Source organism: Leptonychotes weddellii, chromosome 10 (genome assembly GCF_054177405.1).
Source record: "Leptonychotes weddellii isolate Sample4059 chromosome 10, ASM5417740v2, whole genome shotgun sequence".
NCBI lineage: Eukaryota > Metazoa > Chordata > Mammalia > Carnivora > Phocidae > Leptonychotes > Leptonychotes weddellii.
The window spans coordinates 23,668,401-23,688,334 of NC_138378.1; the positions used below are offsets into that span (position 1 = coordinate 23,668,401).

The window sequence follows — 19,934 nt, forward strand, 5'->3', positions numbered from 1 at the left end:
TGGGGAGGAGAGCAGGTCACTGTCTCATCAGTACCGCAGGCAAGAATCGAGCTGTGTCCCTGTGCCCCACACTCCATCATGAATCTCAGCTTCTAGGCTTTTCCACGTTCAAAGACCTGATAAGATAGGTGCTCATTTGGGGTGAGTGGCCAGTTTTGTACCACTCGAAGGGGTACGGCTCACATAACGGTCTATGTGAAAGGCATTTTCTGGCCTTGAGCAGTGCACAACCTGCGGAGCTGTATGCGATGGTTCTACTGAACCCTGAAGTCGCCAAGTATGACGACAGGAGCTCGTGTGAGGAGTTGAGATGGTGGTAAAATTCTTGGTAAACAAAAATAATAGTTCCTAATTGTGGAGCAGTTACTACATGCTTCTAAATGTTCTAGGCACTTTCCCAATAATTCCGTGAGTTCAGTACTTTTATCATCATCAGTATCATTTTACAGATAAGAAAAGCAAAAGAAATGGCAAAATCTGGTCCTGAACACACTTACTCAAGCGTGCCCGCCAGGCTCTATAGTTCACACAGAGCTCCCTGGCGCGCTGCCCGCGCTCTTCCTCTGGCCTCTTAGAGCGCCTGCGCGTGTGTCCCCGCGACCGCCTTCCGCCTGGCCTAGCGGCCGGTCACGTGCCGGCGCGGGGGCGGGGGCCCGCGCGGGACGCCTGCGCGCCTGCGCGCCGCGGGCCGACCGATTCTACCCTGTCCGGCGGAGCCGGCTGTGGGTCCCGCGGCCATAGCCGCGTCTTCTTTCAGCTGTGCCACCAGCCGGGGCTCGGGCCCGGGCCCGGGCCCCCGGGACATGGCCCTCCGGAGTGCGCAGGGTGACGGCCCCACCTCCAGCCCCTGGGACGGTGGCGCGGAGAAGACAGGTACGGAAGCCGGCGGGGGCGCCGAGGAACGACCTTCGGGGACGGCCCGAGGGGCAGGGGCGGCTCTGCGGGGGGTAGGCAGAGGACAGCTGTCGGAAGAGCGGCCCCGGGCGCAGGCGGCGTCCGGAGGGTGGGGGGGCCGCGGGCTGAGGGGCCCCCGAGGGACCGCGCGGGGTGTGCCCAGCGCCGCGGGCTGAGGTCGGGACGGCGGGAGAGGAAAAGGGTGGTGGGCCCGGTCACGTCTGAAAGGGAAGCGATCCTGGAGTTGGGGAGTCAGCGAATGCTGAGACCAGAGGAACTCTGCTGGCGGACTCGCGTCCCCGGTGCAAAGGACTGGCGGGGGATCTGGTCCGGCTTCGTCACGTCTGGGGAGAACTGGGTCTCCCGGAGAACTGAGGCCGAGCCTCCACCCTCGGCCCGAGGCTGTCTGGCCACGTCCGCACACTCCTGGTGCCTCCTCCCTAGTTGTAAGGCCCGTTTCCCAAACTTCATCTCTCGCCGGCTTAATTTACGCGGTGTACGTGCTCCACTTCTTTCTTTTAATTGCCATAAAAATCCAGCCTTTTAAAATGTACAGTTCACTGGTTCTTAGCACATTTACAGTGTTGTGCAGTCATAGCCACTGTCTGATTCCAGAACATTTCTAATTCCAAAAGGAAACCCCCCATCACTCCCCATTACTCCCCATTCTCCAGTCTCCGCAGCTCCTGGCAACCACTAATCTACTTTTTGTTTCGATGCTGTGCCACCTAATTTAACGTTACTTAACTGTGTAGTAGAAAGCGATTCTCCCAAATTTTTATAGTTGCATACTAAGCAGTAATTTCTATGAAATCATCGTTTCATTGTGCAGTGTTTTTGAATGTTTTACATACAATTAAAACATGGCACTTAGAATTATTAATGTTTACTCTGTACCAAGGAAAATAATCCTTTCCCCCTCAGATTAAGGTAGCTTTCCCATTTGTCCGTCCCCTGATGGGTGCTGCCCATAATAGAGCCAGCCACATATGCAACCCACATTTTTGGTGAAGCACCTGGTGTCCACATCTTGTTTCTCTGCGCTGATTTTCTGTTATCTTCCTTTCCTCCTGTTCGCTCCTCATATTACTTCTTTGGGCACTTCGGCCTTGTAACCCTTTGCTAGTGTGTTTGTATGACATCTGTCCTCACGGCATAGTGCCCCAAGCAGTATGGTTTTGTGACCTGTTGTAGTGTGGCTGTGCCTAGGTTGTGAGACTTTAACCCAGTTTCCTTGGTTTTGCTTCTCTGGAAGGAATTTAGAGATGAGAGTTTTTGTTCTGCTTTTAATCATATTGGAGAATTGTTGGCAAAGTTACTAATACTGGAATCCCTCCTTTGTAGACTTTATTATCAGATTGGTTTACTCTCGAGAATATTTTTCTTTATTGTTGGGGTAAAGCAGTTTTTTTGTTTTGTTTTGTTTTAAGTAGGCTCCACGCAGCCCAACAGGGGCCTCGAACTCACCACCCTGAGATCAAGACCTGAACTGATATCAAGAGTCGGATGCTTAACTGACTGAGCCACCCAGGCGCCCCAAGCAGTTTTTCTTAATACATGCTTGTCTTCATGTTTCAGGTAGTTAATGGATCTCTGCTAATTTGGATACTGTTTGTTGAAACTAATTCGGACTTCCAGAAACAGAGGTTACTTTGTTTTATTTTGTTTTTAGTAGGAACCTTACTTGAGTGTGGTAAGGTTTTCCTCTCCCACTGTCTTTATCTGGTACAGGTATGAAGTTTAAACATAAAATTTTAAGTTAATTTCCAGTGTCAGCATTAGAAGTTCAAGGGATGGGACAGGAAGTGTCTGTTTGGGGGAATCTGTCTCCCCTCTGGCTGGGTCTTCCATTGTTTTGATTTAGGCTGAGTGGACGTTAATTTTACTGTTTTCCTGAGCATCCCAAGAATAGGTCTATGATTTTTCTCTTTCTGAGATGAAACTCGTTGTTCAGCTGAGACTCTGCTAACCTTTTCTTCCTTGTTGTATAGGCCTACTGTTGTCCTTACCACTCTATAATTTGTACATCTCTGGTGCACTGGAGTTTTCTGTTTTCTCCTCCTTTTTTCCATCACAATGAGAGCCTATATATTAGGGGCAATAAATTTTTGTTGAAGCGGGGAATGGCACACATAGGCGTGCCTTCCTCATCTGCCACTACCATTCAGTCACCAGATCGTGGGGTTGATAGCAGAGCCTAAACAGACAGCAGCTCAGGTCCACATTTGAGCAGTATCCTGCTTTGGGAAGTACCAGTAGCTTTAGAAAGAGGCCACAGAGTCTACACATCTATTTAGAGTTTTGCAGTGAGCCTGTCCCTAACAGTAGTGTGGGGGAAAATAATGTCATTTACTATAGGCCACTTTTTCCAGGAACAGTGGCTAAGCTAAATTATTTCTCTTACTCTGCACATATTTGTTGAGTTCCCACAAAGTGCCAAAAACAAGAAGATAGTAGTAAATTTTGAAATGCAGGATTAAAAACAGAATAGGAGCATAGTGTTAGGAGAAATAAGTATGGGAGCTGTGGTTTGAGTTCAGAATTAGTTAAAATTCTGGCAGATTATCTGCCAAAGCATAATGGAAATCCAGCTGATTGCAAACAGTGTTATTTCCCGCAAGATACTAGCAACAGTTTTCCTTTCCCCCAGATTGCCGAATAGCTTACTTGGGAAGAGGGGTGGGGTGGATATATGTCTAAACAATTTGAGGAAATATTTCCACACTCTGAGCAAGTAGGTTAATAAGATTTCTAAATGTCAGCTTACCTCAAGCAATATTCAGTATTATCATTCTAAGTGTTCTTAATTTTTGATGTGTAGAAAGTACAAGGACACTCTGAATTTATTTATTTATTTATTTTTAAAAATTTTATTTATTTATTTGACAGAGAGCACAAGCAGGGGGAGCAGCAGAGGGAGAGGGAGAAGCAGGCTCCGCACTGAGCAGAGAGCCCGATGCGGGGCTCGATCCCAGGACCCTGGGATCATGACCTGAGCCGAAGGTAGACACTTAACCAACTAAGCCACCTAGACACCCCAAAATTTAAAAATAAAAAAATATATAAATAAAATACTTTGCTTTTTCTTTCTTTGCTGGAAATTAATCCAGTTCCTGCCATATTTTGTCTCAGCCTATGCTGTTACATAAAAAGTGTTTTCTTCTACATGTCTGCAGTCCCTCTCTGAACACATACAGCCTTCTCTTCCAAAGGATGGGCCTTTGATCCAAAGTTTATTTTTTTTAATTTTATTTATTTGAGAGAGAGAAAGCGGGAGAGCGTGCGCATGAGTGGGGTGAGGGGCAGAGGGAGAGGGATAAGCAGACTTCCCGTTGAGCAGGGAGCCCAACATGGGGGTCGGTCCCAGGACTCCAGGATCATGACCTGAGCCAAAGGCAGATGCTTAACTGACTGAGCCACCCAGGAGCCCCTGATCGAGTTTAAAATTCCTTCCTTGGGGCGCCTGGGTGGCTCAGTTGGTTAAGCGACTGCCTTCGGCTCAGGTCATGATCCTGGAGTCCCAGGATGGAGTCCCGCATCGGGCTCCCTGCTCGGCAGGGAGTCTGCTTCTCCCTCTGACCCTCCTCCCTCTCATGCTCTCTGTCTCTCATTCTCTCTCTCTCAAATAAATAAATAAAATCTTAAAAAAATAAAATAAAATAAATAAATAAATAAAATTCCTTCCTTGACTTCCTCTTTTTCTTTTTTTTTAATATTTTATTTTTAAGCCATCTCTACACCCAGTGTGGGGCTCGAACCCACAACCCCGAGGTCAGGAATCACAGGTTCCACTGATTGAGCCAGCCAGGCGCCCCACCTTGTCTTCTTCTTGAGTGCAGGATAAAACCAAAATTCTTATTGCCCACAGTTCCTGCATCCATCCAGGTTCTGTTTTTTCTCTTTCCCTAACACTTCAGCCTCACAGAATTTTTCTGTTTTCTGGACGCGTTATTTCTTTCATGTGACAAGGCTTTCCACACACTCTTTCCTCTGCCTGGAATGCTTCCTTCAACACAGTCTTCCATGTGCAAAGTTTGCTTTAAGAAGAATAGGGGCAGAATAGGGGCGCCTGGGTAGCACAGTCGGTTAAGCGTCTGCCTTCAGATCAGGTCATGATCCCAGGGTCCTGGGATGGAGCCCCACGTCAGACTCCCTGCTCAGCAGGGAGCCTGCTTCTCCCTCTCCCTCCCCCTCTGCCTCTCTCTCTCTCTCAAATAAATGAAACCTTAAAAAAAATTTTTTTAACTAAAAAAAGGTGGCAGAATATATTTTCATTGAAGCCTTTCTTGATTGCCCCAGAAGTAGTCATTCTTCCCTCTGGATTTTCATAATTTTTCATGATTCTGTTATATAATAATGTGTTCCTCGCTAATGTGACTCTCTCAAAGGCTGAGGTGTCATATTCATCTTTCTGTCCCCAGTGTAGTACTTACTACGAGTAGCAGCTCATTCAATGATGGATTGATAAATGAATGGATAGACTAATGAGCGGGTGGGTGGAAGGAAGGAAGGACACACTCAAGCCAAGAGCTTGAAGCATCTTGGAGCACCTGGGTGGCTCATTCAGTTAAGCAGTGGACTCTTGATTTTGGCTCAGGTCGGGCTCCACGCTCAGTGGGGAGTCTGCTTGAGATTCTCTTTCTCCCCCCCCACCCCCCGCCCATGCACATGCTCTGAATCAATCAATCAATCAATCTTTAAGAACTTTAAGCACATTATAAACAAGCATTAGACTAGTTAGGTGCTATGCTAGCAGAGGGAATTGAGACCTGATTTTTCATGATCTCTAGGTAGAGTTACCATTTAATTTAGCATCCAAGGTGGGACATTTCTGAGAGTGCAGGTAGCAGGAGGGGTTTACTATGAGTAATTATGCCGGGACTATAGGCGTAAACCAGGAATCTCTCCGACAAATTGGAACAGATGGTCACCCTACTAGGTTACCAGGGAAAATAACGGTCTAACCAGGAGAACAGGTTTACCTGGGTGAAGAGTCCCCTGTGTTGTATTCCTGTCTGCAGCTCCAGGTGCATGTGACTCCAAGCCAGTGATGCCTCTGTTTGTATGGTTTGTATGTCACAGTTGTCACAGGTAACCAGGATCATTAGGACCAACTTCCGTGGTGTTAATAATGTGCATCTTTGTCACGGAAACAATTTATAGACTGTTGTCTCAAAAGAGGGTGTTATTGAGGAAGGCTACTTAGGGACCCTTCTAAAGCTTACCCTTCCTTCCAGTGTTACCTTCCATTTACCTGTAGGGTCTTGCGCCTTGTATATGCTACATGACTATTTCTTAAATGAGTCTGTTTACTGTTAGATGAAAGGGCCTTGTGTTTCTTGGATCCAAGCCTTTCTTTTGCTCTCTGCCCCACCCCTTGCCTCTTGAAATCCCCTCTTCCTTTAGAAATTGCACTCTTCAGTAAGGCCTTCTCAAGTTAGCCTGACCTACCATGGCCTCTTTGAGCTCTTGGTGTCTGCACATCCATTTTTGGGGGGCAATTATACTACACTGTTTTGTAACATCTCTTTGGTATTGCCTTGTTTAACTTTTATTGTGTTTGCTGTTCCTAAAATTAGATATTCTGCATTGAACTGTGAAAGCATATTACTGCATTATTTTCGATAGAAAAATTACAATAGGATACACATCAACCACAGACTGTCAGCCAATTTTCTAAAAAGGAATTTAAACACAGTAAAATGCCAGTGTATAAATCACAAACTATCACATAAGGATGTAAGATGCTTAAAACATTACTTTCTGCTCACACACGATTAACATGGTGGTCAAGAAACAGTTGCTCTGTGTGCACGATCATGCCTCTCTTACCACCAGCCACACTGGAGACCCAAGTACACCCTTTGATATTCTACTTTTGAAAATATCTCTATGTAGGGGTGCCTTGCTGGCTCAGTTGATAGAGCATGCAACTCTTGATCTCTAGGTCATGAGTCCAGGCCCCACATTGGGCATGGAGCCTACTTTTAAAAAAAAAAAAGAAAGAAAAAATATCTCTGTAATTCTGATATGTTACCAGCTGTATTAGCATGTAACTGGAGAATTTTTTCTCATGTGGTCTTATTTTAAAAGTATTAAATTTTGGTGACATGTATATAAACAACAGGAAAAAATTATTATATAAAGACATATATATGTTCTGTGAAGTTAGTTATTAAGAAAGAACAAGCATTCTGTTCTATTCCAAAACTTTAATAGTGTTAGATATGCCTGAATTCACTGAGTGTTTATTATAATTGTAATTCCTTGCTTGTTACTTATATGGTATATCTCCTTAGTGTTTTGCACATGATGCACTAATGACTTATCTGTAGGTCAACATTAAAAATACCTACTTGTACCTCAAACCAAATAAGGAGATTGAGCCCTGCACAGAAAATGAGCACATGCTGAATATGTGCCTGATGGCTTTTCCCCCTTTGTTTTGCAGACTTTAACACCAAAAGGAAAAAGAAAGTGTCAGAGATACACCAGGCTCTGAACAGTGACCCTACCGATGTGGCTGCCCTTAGACGTATGGCTATCAGTGAAGGAGGGCTCCTGACTGATGAGATCAGGCAGAAAGTGTGGCCCAAGCTCCTCAATGTCAACACCAGTGACCCACCTCCTATATCAGGTAATGGTGGGGTGTGGTTGTGAGGGAAATTTGTCTAGGACGCAAGGATAGAAGAATTCCAGGTGGCGCCTGGGTGGCTCAGTTGGTTGGGCGTCTGCTTTCGGCTCAAATCGTGGTCTCGGGGTCCTAAGATCAAGCCCCGCCTCGGACTCCCTGCTCAGTGGGGAGTCTGCCTCTCCCTCTCCCTCTGCCACTTCCCCTGCTTATGCTCTCTTGCTCTCTCTCAAATGAATAAATAAAATATTAAAAAAGAAAAAAGAAAGAATTCCAGAATCTTTGATTTTTATGCTCATTTTAAGCCAATAGTAGATGAGCAAATCTAAAGCATTTTAGGACATGTTTGGGCGCCCTCTGAAACTGATAAGTAGAATTTTCTTCAAAAAATGAAATGAGCTTTTATTAGATTGATAGGTAGCTTTTATTGACTAGGTAGGGGAGTTTATTATTCTAGTTTCTATATTCACTTAGAGGTGGGTTATAGGAATCTGTATTTTAACAGGCAAATGAACTCAATTTGGTGCAGATGAACTCATTTTGAGAAACACTAGGCCATGGGGAGAGAGAATACCTCTCTGGTCCTTAAGCAAAACAAAACAAAACTTTTTTATTGGGAAATACTAAGATCGTTTTGAATTCTAAAGTTCTGCAACAGTATGAAAGCTGTTACTGTGGCACCTGGGTGGCTCGGTCGGTTGGGTGTTCGACTCTTGATTTCAGCTCGGGTCTTGATCTCACGGTTGTGGGATTGAGCCCCGCGTGGGGCTCTGCGCTCAGTGGAGAGTCTGCTTGAGATTCTCCCTCCCTCACTCTCTGCCCCTCCTCCACACGCGTTCACTTGCGTGTTCTCTCTCTTTCTCTCTAAAATAAATACATAAATCTTGAAAAGAAAAGCTGTTACTTTACTAATTTGCAAGCCCCATGAAGTAAAAGCAGTTCCTTGGAATATAGTACAAAATACAAAAAAGTACTGCAGAACAATGAATCCACTTGGTCATTCATTCACTCAACAAACATCGATTGCTCTTCTGCTATGTATGGCCAAAGTCCAGGTGCTTGAGATCCTTTCACTCGTGTGGCAGGTATTAGTTGTGCTCCTGCCGTGTGCCAGGTGCTAGAGGCAGGTCACGCGGCCTCTGCTGCTAAAAAGCCCACGGCGCCAAGGTGCAGTCGAGTAGGTGTTAAGTTGCCACTTGTTACTATCTTTGAAACCGGCTGCCTCGGAGCAGTCAGCTTTCAGTTGGAAGGAAAAGACGTCGCCACATTCACGCTCTAAACCCTGAGATGATGTTCTTCTGTCAGATTCCAGACGTCCCAGATCTTTACAAGATGAAGTCTGTGTGTAGGGAAGTGTTACACGTGCTCCTCTGGTAGCTTCGGATTGGGGTTGGGATGGAAATGCGCACTTGTTATATTGCCTTGGCTGGGGTTGAGGGAGATGGGTGCTTGTTCCATTTACAATAGCTGGAGACTGCCTCCTTACTTTCACACTGTGTTGGACTTAGCTGAACACAGGCTCCTATTTGCAGTGTCTTAGGTTTTAAATTTCAGGGTCAAGAGAGGTTAGGTTCTTCTTTGTGTGAGTTTATCTTAATGCTCCTTCCTGAACAGCTCAGTGCTCCCGAGGCTGCAGAGATGTCCGGGTTTTCCAGTGATCTGTGCTTTCCACATTCATGATCTTATTTGATCAGCGTAGTAACGTATGGAAGGAGATAACCCCATTTTACCGATGTGCACGTTGAAATTCAGAGCAGTCCCCCAGTGACATGCAGGAGCAGCTTCCAGTAGGTCCCTGGCTTCCTGACTTCTCTGCTGCTCCTTCTGCCTCACCCTGAACACTGCATGTCCCTCCTCTTACGGTCACAGTGACTCGAATGAAACAGCACGTTTGGAACTAAACTGGGGATTCTTCTCCAAATGTTGTGTCTTGTGTCATGTCCTCTTCAGGAGAAACCTGAAGGATGTCCTCCGGGCCTCTGATGTCATACCAGAACGTTTTTGCCCCCGATCTGGCTTCCCAGACATTCCTGCAGTAACATGTTCCTTTTCCTCCCACAGGGAAGAACCTACGGCAGGGAAGCAAGGACTACCAGCAAGTGCTGCTGGACGTCAGGCGGTCTTTGCGGCGGTTCCCGCCTGGTGAGAAGCTCTCCGGGTCCCGCCACCTGGGAGTTCCCGGCCCTGCTGCTTCCAGCCTGGCCCACGGCGTGACCTCGAAGGGGCCCCTGCCTCGTCAGGGGCCCTTTGTACGCTCAGTCTGCGGAGACATTCTCTCCCCCACTCAGTCACGTTCACACCCCCACTGCGAAAGCCTGAGCCCAGAGTAATTTCTCTTGGCCTAGAGGTGCTGAATGAAAAACCTAGAGGCTTTCCCCGCTTCATGGCCACCAGAGTGACTTCCTAGGGACCGTTCGAGCCATCGTCTGGCTTTAAAGAGCAGATAGGTTTACAAGGGGGCACTAAGAAGAAGTATTCATATCTTCATTTGATTAGATGTATAAATAGGGATCTTACCTATGCCTCCCTTGGGTCCCTGGACTGGAAGGGAAGGAGGCCATTCCCTGAATGTTTTAAAGGGTCTGTTTGGAAATCGCTTCCCATTCCAGGAAGCATGAGAAGAATGACCAACTGTTGTCTCCCTGTTCACAGTGAAGGAAGCTGGGCAACAAACCTCGTGTTTATGATCCATTTCTCTTCCTTTGGCAGCCTCGCCTTTGTTTAGGTCCACAAAGACAGGAGAATTGCTAAAGAGGACAAGAGCCTCTAAACCCGTTGCCTCACTCTTCTGAAACCATGCTCTGGCTTGGATTTTGCCTCTTAAATCTTGCTTGCTCCCCTGCTCGTGATTCCTGTGTAGCCGGTAGCCTGCCCCCTTGCTTTTGATAAAAACGTCTGCCCATGGCCCAGTCCCCTTTCCCTGTCCTGCCGGTTTGGATGAGAGCACGCAGGCAGGTGCCCTCGTTTCCCCCTAGGTAACCTGCTTTTCCTCTGACCCCTTTCTGCCTCTGCCGTTTATGGAATGTCGGTCTGTGAGGTTCTTTGTGTGGGCTGCACTTTCCATGTGGTTTCATATTCTGCTTACATCCGTGTTCTTTTGAGCTCAGCTAACCTCTCTTACTCTGAAAATTCAAACAGAGTTTAGTCTTGTTCTCTCACCACTTTGATTACTTTCCCTAACCATAGTAGTTACTTCATTTTCTTTTTATTGGGTCTTTTAGAATAAGCCTTTTTGAGAAGGGGTTTCCAGATATATCTTGGATCAAGATATATTCCTGTGATACTTCGTTTGGTTTAGAGGAGAACGTGCAACTCTTAAATTTTTTATTTTTATGTAATTTCTCATACCTATAGAAAAAGTTGCAAAAATAGGACAGATAATCCCCCAGATGCCTTTTACGCAGATTTCCTATATTATATGTTAATGTTTTACTATATTTGCTTTAGTATTCTTTGTCTCTCTCCTACACACACACATACGCTTTTTTTTCTGAATTATTTAAGAATCAATACAGACGTGGTGTCCCTTTACCCCTAAATATTTCAGGGTGTGGTTCCGAAAACCAAGGCTCTTACGTAATCACACGGCACTCAGTAAATCAGCAGCACACTGAAAACTAGTGCTGCTAGCGTGGAGATTTTATTCAGGTCTCACCCTTCAACGGCAGTAACATCCTTTAAAGGAAAAAAGGAATACGAACGCAAAGCAGTTCCCATTCAGTCATCCTACCTCATCAGCCTCCTTGACCCTGGAGTAGTTCCTTTGTGTTTTATGACTCCATTATTTTTATAAAATTCCCCTCGGTGTGGGTTGCCGAGCATGTAGGTGCTCCCCGGCAGTGACCCCGGGGCACGTCCCGGCCACCGCAGGAGAGGCGCGGGGGGTCCGGCCATGTCAGCTGTGGCCACTGGGCTGAGAAGGGGTCGGCGGGCTCCCCCCGCCGTAAGTGCTGCTCCGAGTAGTGTCAGTGGTGTGGGGATTTTAATACGCGTTGCCAAACTATTCATAACTCATTCTTTTTATTAAACACTTGGCAAATCTTTTGCTGACTGTCTTTGCCCCTCCTCGTCAGCAGTCTCCTCAGTGTGTTCAGGGGCATCTCCCCTCGTCTTCCCTCCCCAGGCATGCCGGAGAAACAGAGAGAGGGGCTCCAGGAAGAGCTGATCGACATCATCCTCCTCATCTTGGAGCGCAACCCTCAGCTGCACTACTATCAGGGCTACCACGACATCGTGGTCACGTTTCTGCTGGTGGTAGGCGAGAAGCTGACGCCGTCGCTGGTAGAAAAATTGTCTACCCATCACCTCAGGTACCAGCGCAGAGGAATACAAGAGGATGTGGGATCGCCCCTCAAGCCCCCCTGGGCACCGCTCCTTGTCCCGTTTGCTAGTCTGTTTCCGGTGGTGGGAACCCTGTTCGACCCCCTCGGCCCTGATCTGAGCATTTGGGCTGACCGAGCTCATTGAATTGTCTCCGTCCAGGGATTTCATGGATCCAACGATGGACAACACCAAGCATATATTAAACTATCTGATGCCCATCATTGACCAGGTGAATCCAGAGCTCCATGACTTCATGCAGAGGTATGTATGCATCTCCATTTATGTACACACTTGCACACGCGCACCCACACCCCTTTGACTTTCTCCTGGCCCTGGTCTCTTCCTCACAAGTCCAGCTCAATCTCACCACCATCGTATGTTGATTGGCGTTAAGTTCTTCCAGGTTGTCCTTTCTGTTCGCCAGCAAGCTGGATAATTCAGTTCTGTACGGCCTGGGAGCACTTTCTTGGGTACTGTGCTCTTGTGGGATACGAGAGATGTACAGCGCATGCCCTTGAGGAGGTTACATCTGGTGGGGAGGGCTGGGGAGGCGAGTATGCCGAGGTGGACTTTGAGGTTATTGCTTCAAGAAAAGGACATACTACTGTAGGATCCTGAGTCGAGAAGGACTAGGCCATCCGTGGGTTGTTTTATTCTCCAGGTTCCAAGGAGAAGAAATATTTCTTTGCAAATCTTACAAAATTTTTTTTCTCTTCTGTGTAATTGGAAATGAGTCCTTGGCCAACGCCTCACCCCCCCCCCTTTTTTTTTTTAATGTCTATGTCTTAAGATGTTTCGATCGTCTCACGTCAACTGAACAATTAATACAGTTGTGTCTTTAAGCCTGAGAATATGCGCCTGTGTCTGCCAAAAGTGTGTATGACTTTTTCAGAAAGAAAACCATGGTATTGTTCCTTGAAAATAGCTACTTCTTCTTCCTGTTACTGACATCGGTTAGCCGTTAGGACGGCAGCCGGCGAGATAAGGCAACCAGGACCCCATCGTAGTATTAGTGTCATGATGGTGGGTATGTTTTAAGGACTTTGTATTCGGTGAGAAGATGCTGAATTCCTAGGGGGCTGAATTTTCCAGAGAGTGTATTTCCCAACTTCTTCCTTCTTAAAAGCACCGAGGACAAAGATGTCCCATGGAGCGGAGAGGGACAGCCCGTCAGGGAACCTAACGTCTGGATTTCCTTGCTCCTAGTGCCGAGGTGGGAACCATCTTTGCCCTCAGCTGGCTCATCACCTGGTTTGGGCATGTCCTGTCTGACTTCAGGCACGTCGTGCGGTTATACGACTTCTTCCTGGCCTGCCACCCGCTGATGCCCATTTACTTTGCAGCCGTGGTAGGTACAGACCACGAGCCAGCAGCTGGGTTCCCCATCACCCATTCCAGCTCGATCGTTTTCCCTCAAGGGAGACCTGGTGATTATGGAAAGATGGGAAGAGCATTTCCCAGACTGGTGCCCCTGGTCGCCGCTCTGTGCAGTGTGAATGGGAGTGTTACAGGGAAAGAAAAGGCTCTGTGTAAAAATAGGATTGGGAAGTGCTTGGTTAAACTAAGTTAAAGAGATCTGTTTCCTGCATGACTCTTCTGAACCTTTAAAATGCTCATGTGCATAACGAATTGTCCGTGTTCCTCTTGACATCCCCCGGAACTAGTACAGACTGCCAGCTCCAGGCTGGGGAGGGACGGGGTGCGGTATGACGACAGGGGGGACACTGGCAGGGCTTGATGGGGTTCCTGTTCCGTGGAGGTGCCTTCACTGCTCTTGAAAGGGGAGCAAGACGGTCCTTTCTACTGCTTTGAACCATTTTTTTCTGTGTGGGAGCTCCAGGAGTCTCCCTGTGAGCCCTTTCCTTTTCTTCCTCCTAAAAGAACCTCCTTCATTTCGTTGGTCTGCCTTCCGCATCCTGGGGTGGAAGTCTGCCTGTAGCAGGAAGGGCCAGCCCCCTGGGAAAAGCATACATACGTTATTCCTTCCTAGATGGATACAAGAGTCTGCTGTCTGTTACCAATTTAAATTCATCTCTAAGGAGGGGCGCCTGGGTGGCTCAGTTGGTTTGGCCACTGCCTTCGGCTCAGGTCATGATCCTGGAGTCCCAGGATCGAGTCCCGCATCGGGCTCCCTGCTCAGCAAGGAGCCTGCTTCTCCCTCTAACCCTCCCCCCTCTCATGTACTCTCTCTCTCTCTCATTCTCGCTCTCTCAAATAAATAAATAAATCTTTGAAAAAAAAAAAAAATCATCTCTAAGGAGAATGAAGGGCGGCGAAGACCCTGCTTGTCCGGGTGTCTGATGCAAGGCCTTGCTCCCCCACAGATTGTGTTGTATCGAGAGCAGGAAGTCCTGGATTGTGACTGTGACATGGCCTCGGTCCACCACCTGTTGTCCCAGATCCCTCAGGACCTGCCCTATGAGACCCTGATCAGCAGAGCCGGAGACCTGTTTGTTCAGTTTCCCCCATCTGAACTTGCTCGGGAGGCATCTGCCCAACAGCAGGCCGAGAAGTGAGTGGGGTGGAGGCTCTGGTTGAGCTGGGGGTGTCTGTGGGTGAGCAGAAGTGGTGGAAGATTGTGTCTGCCGGCACCGGGCTGGGGGATGTTTCCAGAGATCTAAGCTCAGGCCAGCGGAATCCCTGCCGTGGTCTTCACGGGTCTTTATGTAGAAGAGCCTTGTAAGCAGTGGATGGCTCTGCCCTCAGCCTCTGCGGTAATCCCGTGTTTCTGTCTCTTCTTTCATAGCATTTCCTTCTTCTGTCTCCCCCCGCCCCCCGCCCCGCAGGACGGCCGCCTCTACCTTCAAAGACTTTGAGCTGGCATCAGCCCAGCAGAGACCTGACGCAGTGCTGCGACAGCGGTTCCGGGGACTGCTGCGACCTGAGGAGCGAACGAAAGACGTCCTGACCAAACCAAGGACCAACCGCTTTGTGAAGCTGGCGGTGATGGGGCTGACGGTGGCACTTGGAGCGGCCGCCCTGGCTGTGGTGAAAAGTGCCCTGGAGTGGGCCCCCAAGTTCCAGCTGCAGCTGTTCCCCTAAATGCCGGGGAGGGCGCTGCCGCCTCCATGACGTTGAGGTCTCACCCTTCCATGGAAGGATTGGGAGGGGGTGGAATTTCCTTTATTAAAAGGGTTTCTGTCAAGGGTTTTCTATTCCTGCCAGCCCCCGCCCTGCCTGCCCGTGGTTTGCCTTCACTTCAGAGCCCACTGGCACCTGAGAGCTGCGCTCGGAGGCCGAGCTGGGCCGCGGGCCTCCTCTCCCTCCCCGCCGCCGTCCCCCCGCGCTCCCCGCTGCTGCCTCTCGCGCCAGGGGTTTCTTGAGCTGCCCACGGCCCTGGGAACCCTCCGAGCCTGGTTACCGGGGACCTTCTTAGCTGCCCCGTAGCAAGTAAGCTGGGCCACCACGGGCCCTCCTCGCGGCGCCTCCTGTTCCGTCTGCTGCCACTGGCCCGAGGAGGAAGGAGCTGCTGCCGTGGGAGTTAGACCTTGGAACCGAGGCGAGGGACAGAGGCTGCTAGCCGGGCGCAAGATCGGCCCCTCTCGAGAGCAGCTCCGTTAGCTGGTCAGAAATCAGACAGACGTGAACTAGGTTACTAGGTAAATCCTATTTTCAGCCTAGAAATCACTTGGGCGTTTCCAGTCAAACAGGAAGGAATGTGAGGTTGTAGGGCCCAGATGTAAACTGGTTTTGCCTGCCTTCTTTCTTTTTCCTCCCTGTTCTCTCCCACAAGCCACATGATGTTGCTTTTAAAGGACACTTTTATTACTCTTTTTAGAATTACATATACCCAACATGTAAAGTACCCTCACTCTAAAAATGATAGTTCCTTCACGGGAAGAACAGTCCTCATCAGCAAGATGAGCTTCTAAGACCCTGAAGTTTCCTTTCTCCTCGATTGTTGAACGTCTCACTTGAGCTAGAGCTGCTGTGTGTTTACAGCCCCACACTTCCAGAGCGCCCACGGGCCCGCTCTCCTGCCTTCCTCTTCTCCTCAGACCACTCTTCTCCTCCCAAGTAGGCACCCACTCACTCCTACCTTGGCTTCGTTGGGGGGATTCAGTTTATCTCCTCAGCTGTTGGTCTCTCCCTCCTGGTTGGAAATGTCACTGGAGACTTGTCAGCAACCAGAAGGGACACACCAGCCTGAAGAGTATGGGAGAAGCTGAGAACAGCCAGCTCCCGCCCCAAGCTTCTGGAGGACTCTCCAGGCCTTTGGGGACAAGACGGATCATTCAGTCCTCCTGGACTTCTTTTCCTGTAAGCAAAACCAAGTTTGTTTGAGATTAACTCTGGCTTGAAAAAAAAGTGCCTTTTGCTGCTTTAAAGAATTGAAGTGTAGAGTATGAAGCAGCCATGTACTTTCATTTTCCTGTCTCTCGGGCACTGTTCTCTTGGCAGTTTTCTTAAAGTGAACGTGCCAGAAGTCCTGTCCCTTAGCATACCGAGACCGCAGAGTGGGGGGCACTTAGTACGCCAGGTGGCCGGCAGGCCCAGGGCAGTGAGGGGTGTCTACGCCGAGTCACGTGAAGTGACACTAAGCACTTTAAAAACAAAAGGTTCAAGTGATGGGTCATTCTCTGTAGCAGGAGTCCCACTTGGGGTAAGTGTAATGGGGATGGATTAATCTAGACAGTGATGGAGGCATGAAGACAAAGGAAATTCTTCCAGGACCCAGTCCCAGGCTTCTCCCCTGGCAAGCTTGTCCCTTACCGCCTTTACAGATGCACAGCTCCCTGCCGCAGCGCTAGGGCCTGTCTGTAAATAGTGAAGGAAGTGATGGGCAAGAGAGACGGAGGGGCACAGGATCAGGGTCCCAGGGCCACAGGCTTTGGAGCCCAGAAAGCAAGTGGACAGGCTTCTGTTGTAGCCTGAGGAGGGGGTTCATTTGGTTTGTAGCTTTGCTGACATCGGGATTCTCCCTGCCAACGAGAAGAAAGCATTATCCTTTTACCTTCAGGTGGTTTACTATTCTGTAAAGAATATATGTAAATATTTTGTACAGAACCCTGTATAAAATAAACAGCCATATGTGGTTACTAATCAGTCTCCTGACATTCCGTCCTTGAGCTCCCCCACGTCCCACTCCTGGCCTGGGACTGTGCTGGAGTCTAGGGACTCTTGGTTGGCCTGGACTTACGTGGAGAGCCTGGGGAACACCTGCAGTCCTGTTTCTACTTCACCTGCAAGAGGTATGACCTACCCACACCAGGTGCTGCCCGGGGGCACTGGCCCCAGTTAAGCAGCGCAAGTGACGTGGGACATTCGTCGGGGGGGATCTTGCCTGTTTTCCACATACTTCTGGGGATGCCTTAGGCTCTAAAGGTGGACATTTGGTTTGGGAACCTAATCAGAGTCTGATGTGAATGCAACTTTATCTCCACATGTAATTTCCATCCCCAGAGGAGCTGTTGAAAGCTGTTCTTGCCAAGCTCTTCCCACACCTCTTAACACTGCCAGCCATTGGGTAGTGGGAGCCCAGAGCAGTGCCTTGAGCATGGGGCCATCTTGGAGGCAAGAATCCGTGTTGTCTGGGACATGTTTTGATGCTTCCCTGGCCCAGAGTGGGGGTGTGAGGGCGCCCAAGCCGGACAGGCATCACTCAGCTCTTGGACCGTGTCCCGCCACCCTAGGCCAGCGCCCCCCCCACCCCGCCCCCGTGCTGCTGCCCCCTGGCCTGACACTCATGGAGTCCACAGGGCTGGCCAGAACACCGCCCTGCCTCCAGGAGCTCACACACCAGAGAGTTGCACTGAACAAGCAGGTTGTTCTGAGTGGCAAATTTGGTGGTTGTTTTGTCGAGTTGATGGTTGACTATGGAGAAGAGTTTTGGTAATTAGAACGCTGAAGGAAGTACATGTGTGATATGATAAATACTTGAGTTTTGTCCCCAGTTGCCCTAACAGCCTGGGAATTTCCTGATGGGAGTGTCTTTTGTTGTTCACAATGATTCCCTTTTGATTCCAGGTGAGTTTATGCTAATGAGGTGACAAGGTAGGGCCACTGGAAAGTTCCGGGAATGGGCAGGTCAGCAGAAAGAGCAAGTGATTGGAGGGTGGGACTTCCAGCCCCTCCCACTGACCCCCGGGGAGGGGAGGGGATCCTGGGGAGCCATCCCTACACAACACAAACTCTGGATTCAGAGATCTCACAAAGCTTCTGGGTGAACACCTCAAGGTGCTGGGAGGGTGATGCTCCCAGAGAAGGCTTGGGGGCACCGCACCTCCCTCCCCCACGCCTTGCCCTATGCATCTCTTCCATTTTACTGTTCGCAGAGTTGTATCCTTTATAATCCGTAAACATGAGTAAAGTTCTGAGTTCTGTGAGCCCTTCTAGCCAAGTACTGAACCTGAGGGGGTGTCGTGGAAACCCCTGAATTTGTGGTTGGCCGGGCAGAAATGTGGGCAGCCTGGGCACCCCATTTGTGGCCGGCATCTGAGGTGGGGCAGGCTCATGGAACTGAGCCCTTTAACCTGTGGGGTCTGATGCTACTTCCAGGTAGTTATGTCAGAAGTGAGTTGAATTGTTGGGCCGGGAGCTGTTGGAGAATTGGGGCAATGGAGTCAGAAAATGCCAATGCCACATGATACGCAAGGTGGAGGGGAAATTGTGTGAAAACAGCTGAATAAAAAGTGGGCGCATCTCGCAGAGAAACGGAGTGGGTCGTGCCGGCGCGAGGGGACCTGCGGTTGCGGCCCTGGAGAAGGGGGTTGCTTTTGCCAAATGCAACCAAGAAGTGAAGGGGCCTGAGGCTCAGCCTGGCTTGATCGTCCGTCTTTCCCCTGCCCTGCGTCCCCTCGCCCCCTCACCCCCATCCTTCTGCGGTGTCTCCCGCTGCCTTTCTCCCTGTCCTTACAAAGGCCCTCTCTTGCTGGTGGTCTCCCCGATTGACCGATGGTTGGCATTTGCCCAGCAGCCTTTGTGAGCCAGCAAGGCTGTGGGCTCGCCTCCAACTTGCTGCTTTTGAAGTGAGTGGCTTTCGTGCCAGCCCCCGACACGAGAGGAAGACGTGTCCCCTTCGGCAGAGGCTGGGCGGCCTGCCCTCCAGGGCCGCGGCTGCTCCCATCAGAGCCGCGGGCTTCCACTCGCCGTCCCCCGCCCCAGCAGAGAGACTGGCACCCAAGTCCGCCGGGACCTCCGGCTGCTGGCTCAGGTAGGTGGCTCCAGTCCAAAGGCCGTGGGGTCTGGTTTCGAGTCTGCCCCAGTGCGTTGGCACTGGGCTCTCAGCGGTCTGGGCCCCCGGCAATGGGCTGACCTCTTGGGAGGGGGAGGCACCTCCACTCGACCCATAGCAGGGAGCACTCGAGGCCCGGCCCTCTTGGGTCCTTCGCCCACTGGCACGCAAGTATGGTGCTGGACGCGGAGCCTGGGACAGCCCGCACCCCTCCATTGGTACTCGGGACCCTCCGCTTGGCTGCAGCAGCCCCCGGCCTGTCCTGTCTCCACTGTTGATACAGCCATGGCTAAAGAAATACTCCATTAATACCTCTATGCTATGGGGCAGAGAATGGTACAAGGCCCTGGGAAAGGCGACAGCGTGGGGCGTACTGGGGGTGAGGAGGACTGGGGTGAACCGAGAGCCACAGTCCAGACCCCAGCCCAGCCCCGCCCTGTGGAAATGAGCACCCAGGGTTACAAGTGTTGTCTCTTTCAAGAGAAGCTGGGCGTCTAGGTTTTAATGCAGGATCTCTCAATTTAAAATCGTCGGCAACCAAGTTTCTAAAATATTGGGGGGGGCCCCCTGGGTGGCTCAGTCGTTAAGCCTCAGGTCATGATCCCAGGATCCTGGCATCGAGCCCCGCCATTAGGCTCCCTGCTCAGCAGGAAGCCTGCTTCTCCCTGTCCCACTCCCCCTGCTTGTGTTCCCTCTGTCGCTGTGTCTCTCTCTGTCAAATAAATAAAATCTTAAAAAAAATAAAAATACTGGGGAGACTGGTTACAGCCTGTACTAAGAGAACAGGTCTCTGCTTAGCTCTTGTGCTCAGGCCCCTGAGGGCTGCGAGACACTGGCCCCGGCGGGGGGTGGGGGTGGGGGGGGGTGGAGCTGGGGACAGAATACCTCCCGCCCCCACTGGGCCCCATCTCA

General features: G+C 49.7%; 1 protein-coding gene across 3 annotated transcripts; it reads left to right on the forward strand.

Annotated features, from left to right (window-relative positions):
- Positions 1 to 664: 664 nt before the first annotated feature.
- TBC1D20 (TBC1 domain family member 20) lies at positions 665 to 16,891 on the forward strand. Of its 3 annotated transcripts, none has more exons than XM_081833020.1 (9): positions 674 to 873; positions 2,325 to 2,472; positions 7,346 to 7,531; positions 9,587 to 9,667; positions 11,649 to 11,835; positions 12,008 to 12,109; positions 13,055 to 13,196; positions 14,173 to 14,360; positions 14,635 to 16,891. In XM_081833020.1, the coding sequence occupies exons 3-9, from the start codon at positions 7,432 to 7,434 to the stop codon at positions 14,888 to 14,890; spliced, it is 1,056 nt and encodes a 351-aa protein (XP_081689146.1). In that variant the 5' UTR covers positions 674 to 873; positions 2,325 to 2,472; positions 7,346 to 7,431; the 3' UTR covers positions 14,891 to 16,891. The 3 variants fall into 3 exon arrangements, with proteins under 3 accessions (XP_030876812.1, XP_081689146.1, XP_081689145.1); XM_081833019.1 differs by having other exon boundaries at positions 2,328 to 2,472; XM_031020952.2 differs by lacking the exon at positions 2,325 to 2,472 and having other exon boundaries at positions 665 to 873.
- The last annotated feature ends 3,043 nt before the right edge of the window (positions 16,892 to 19,934 follow it).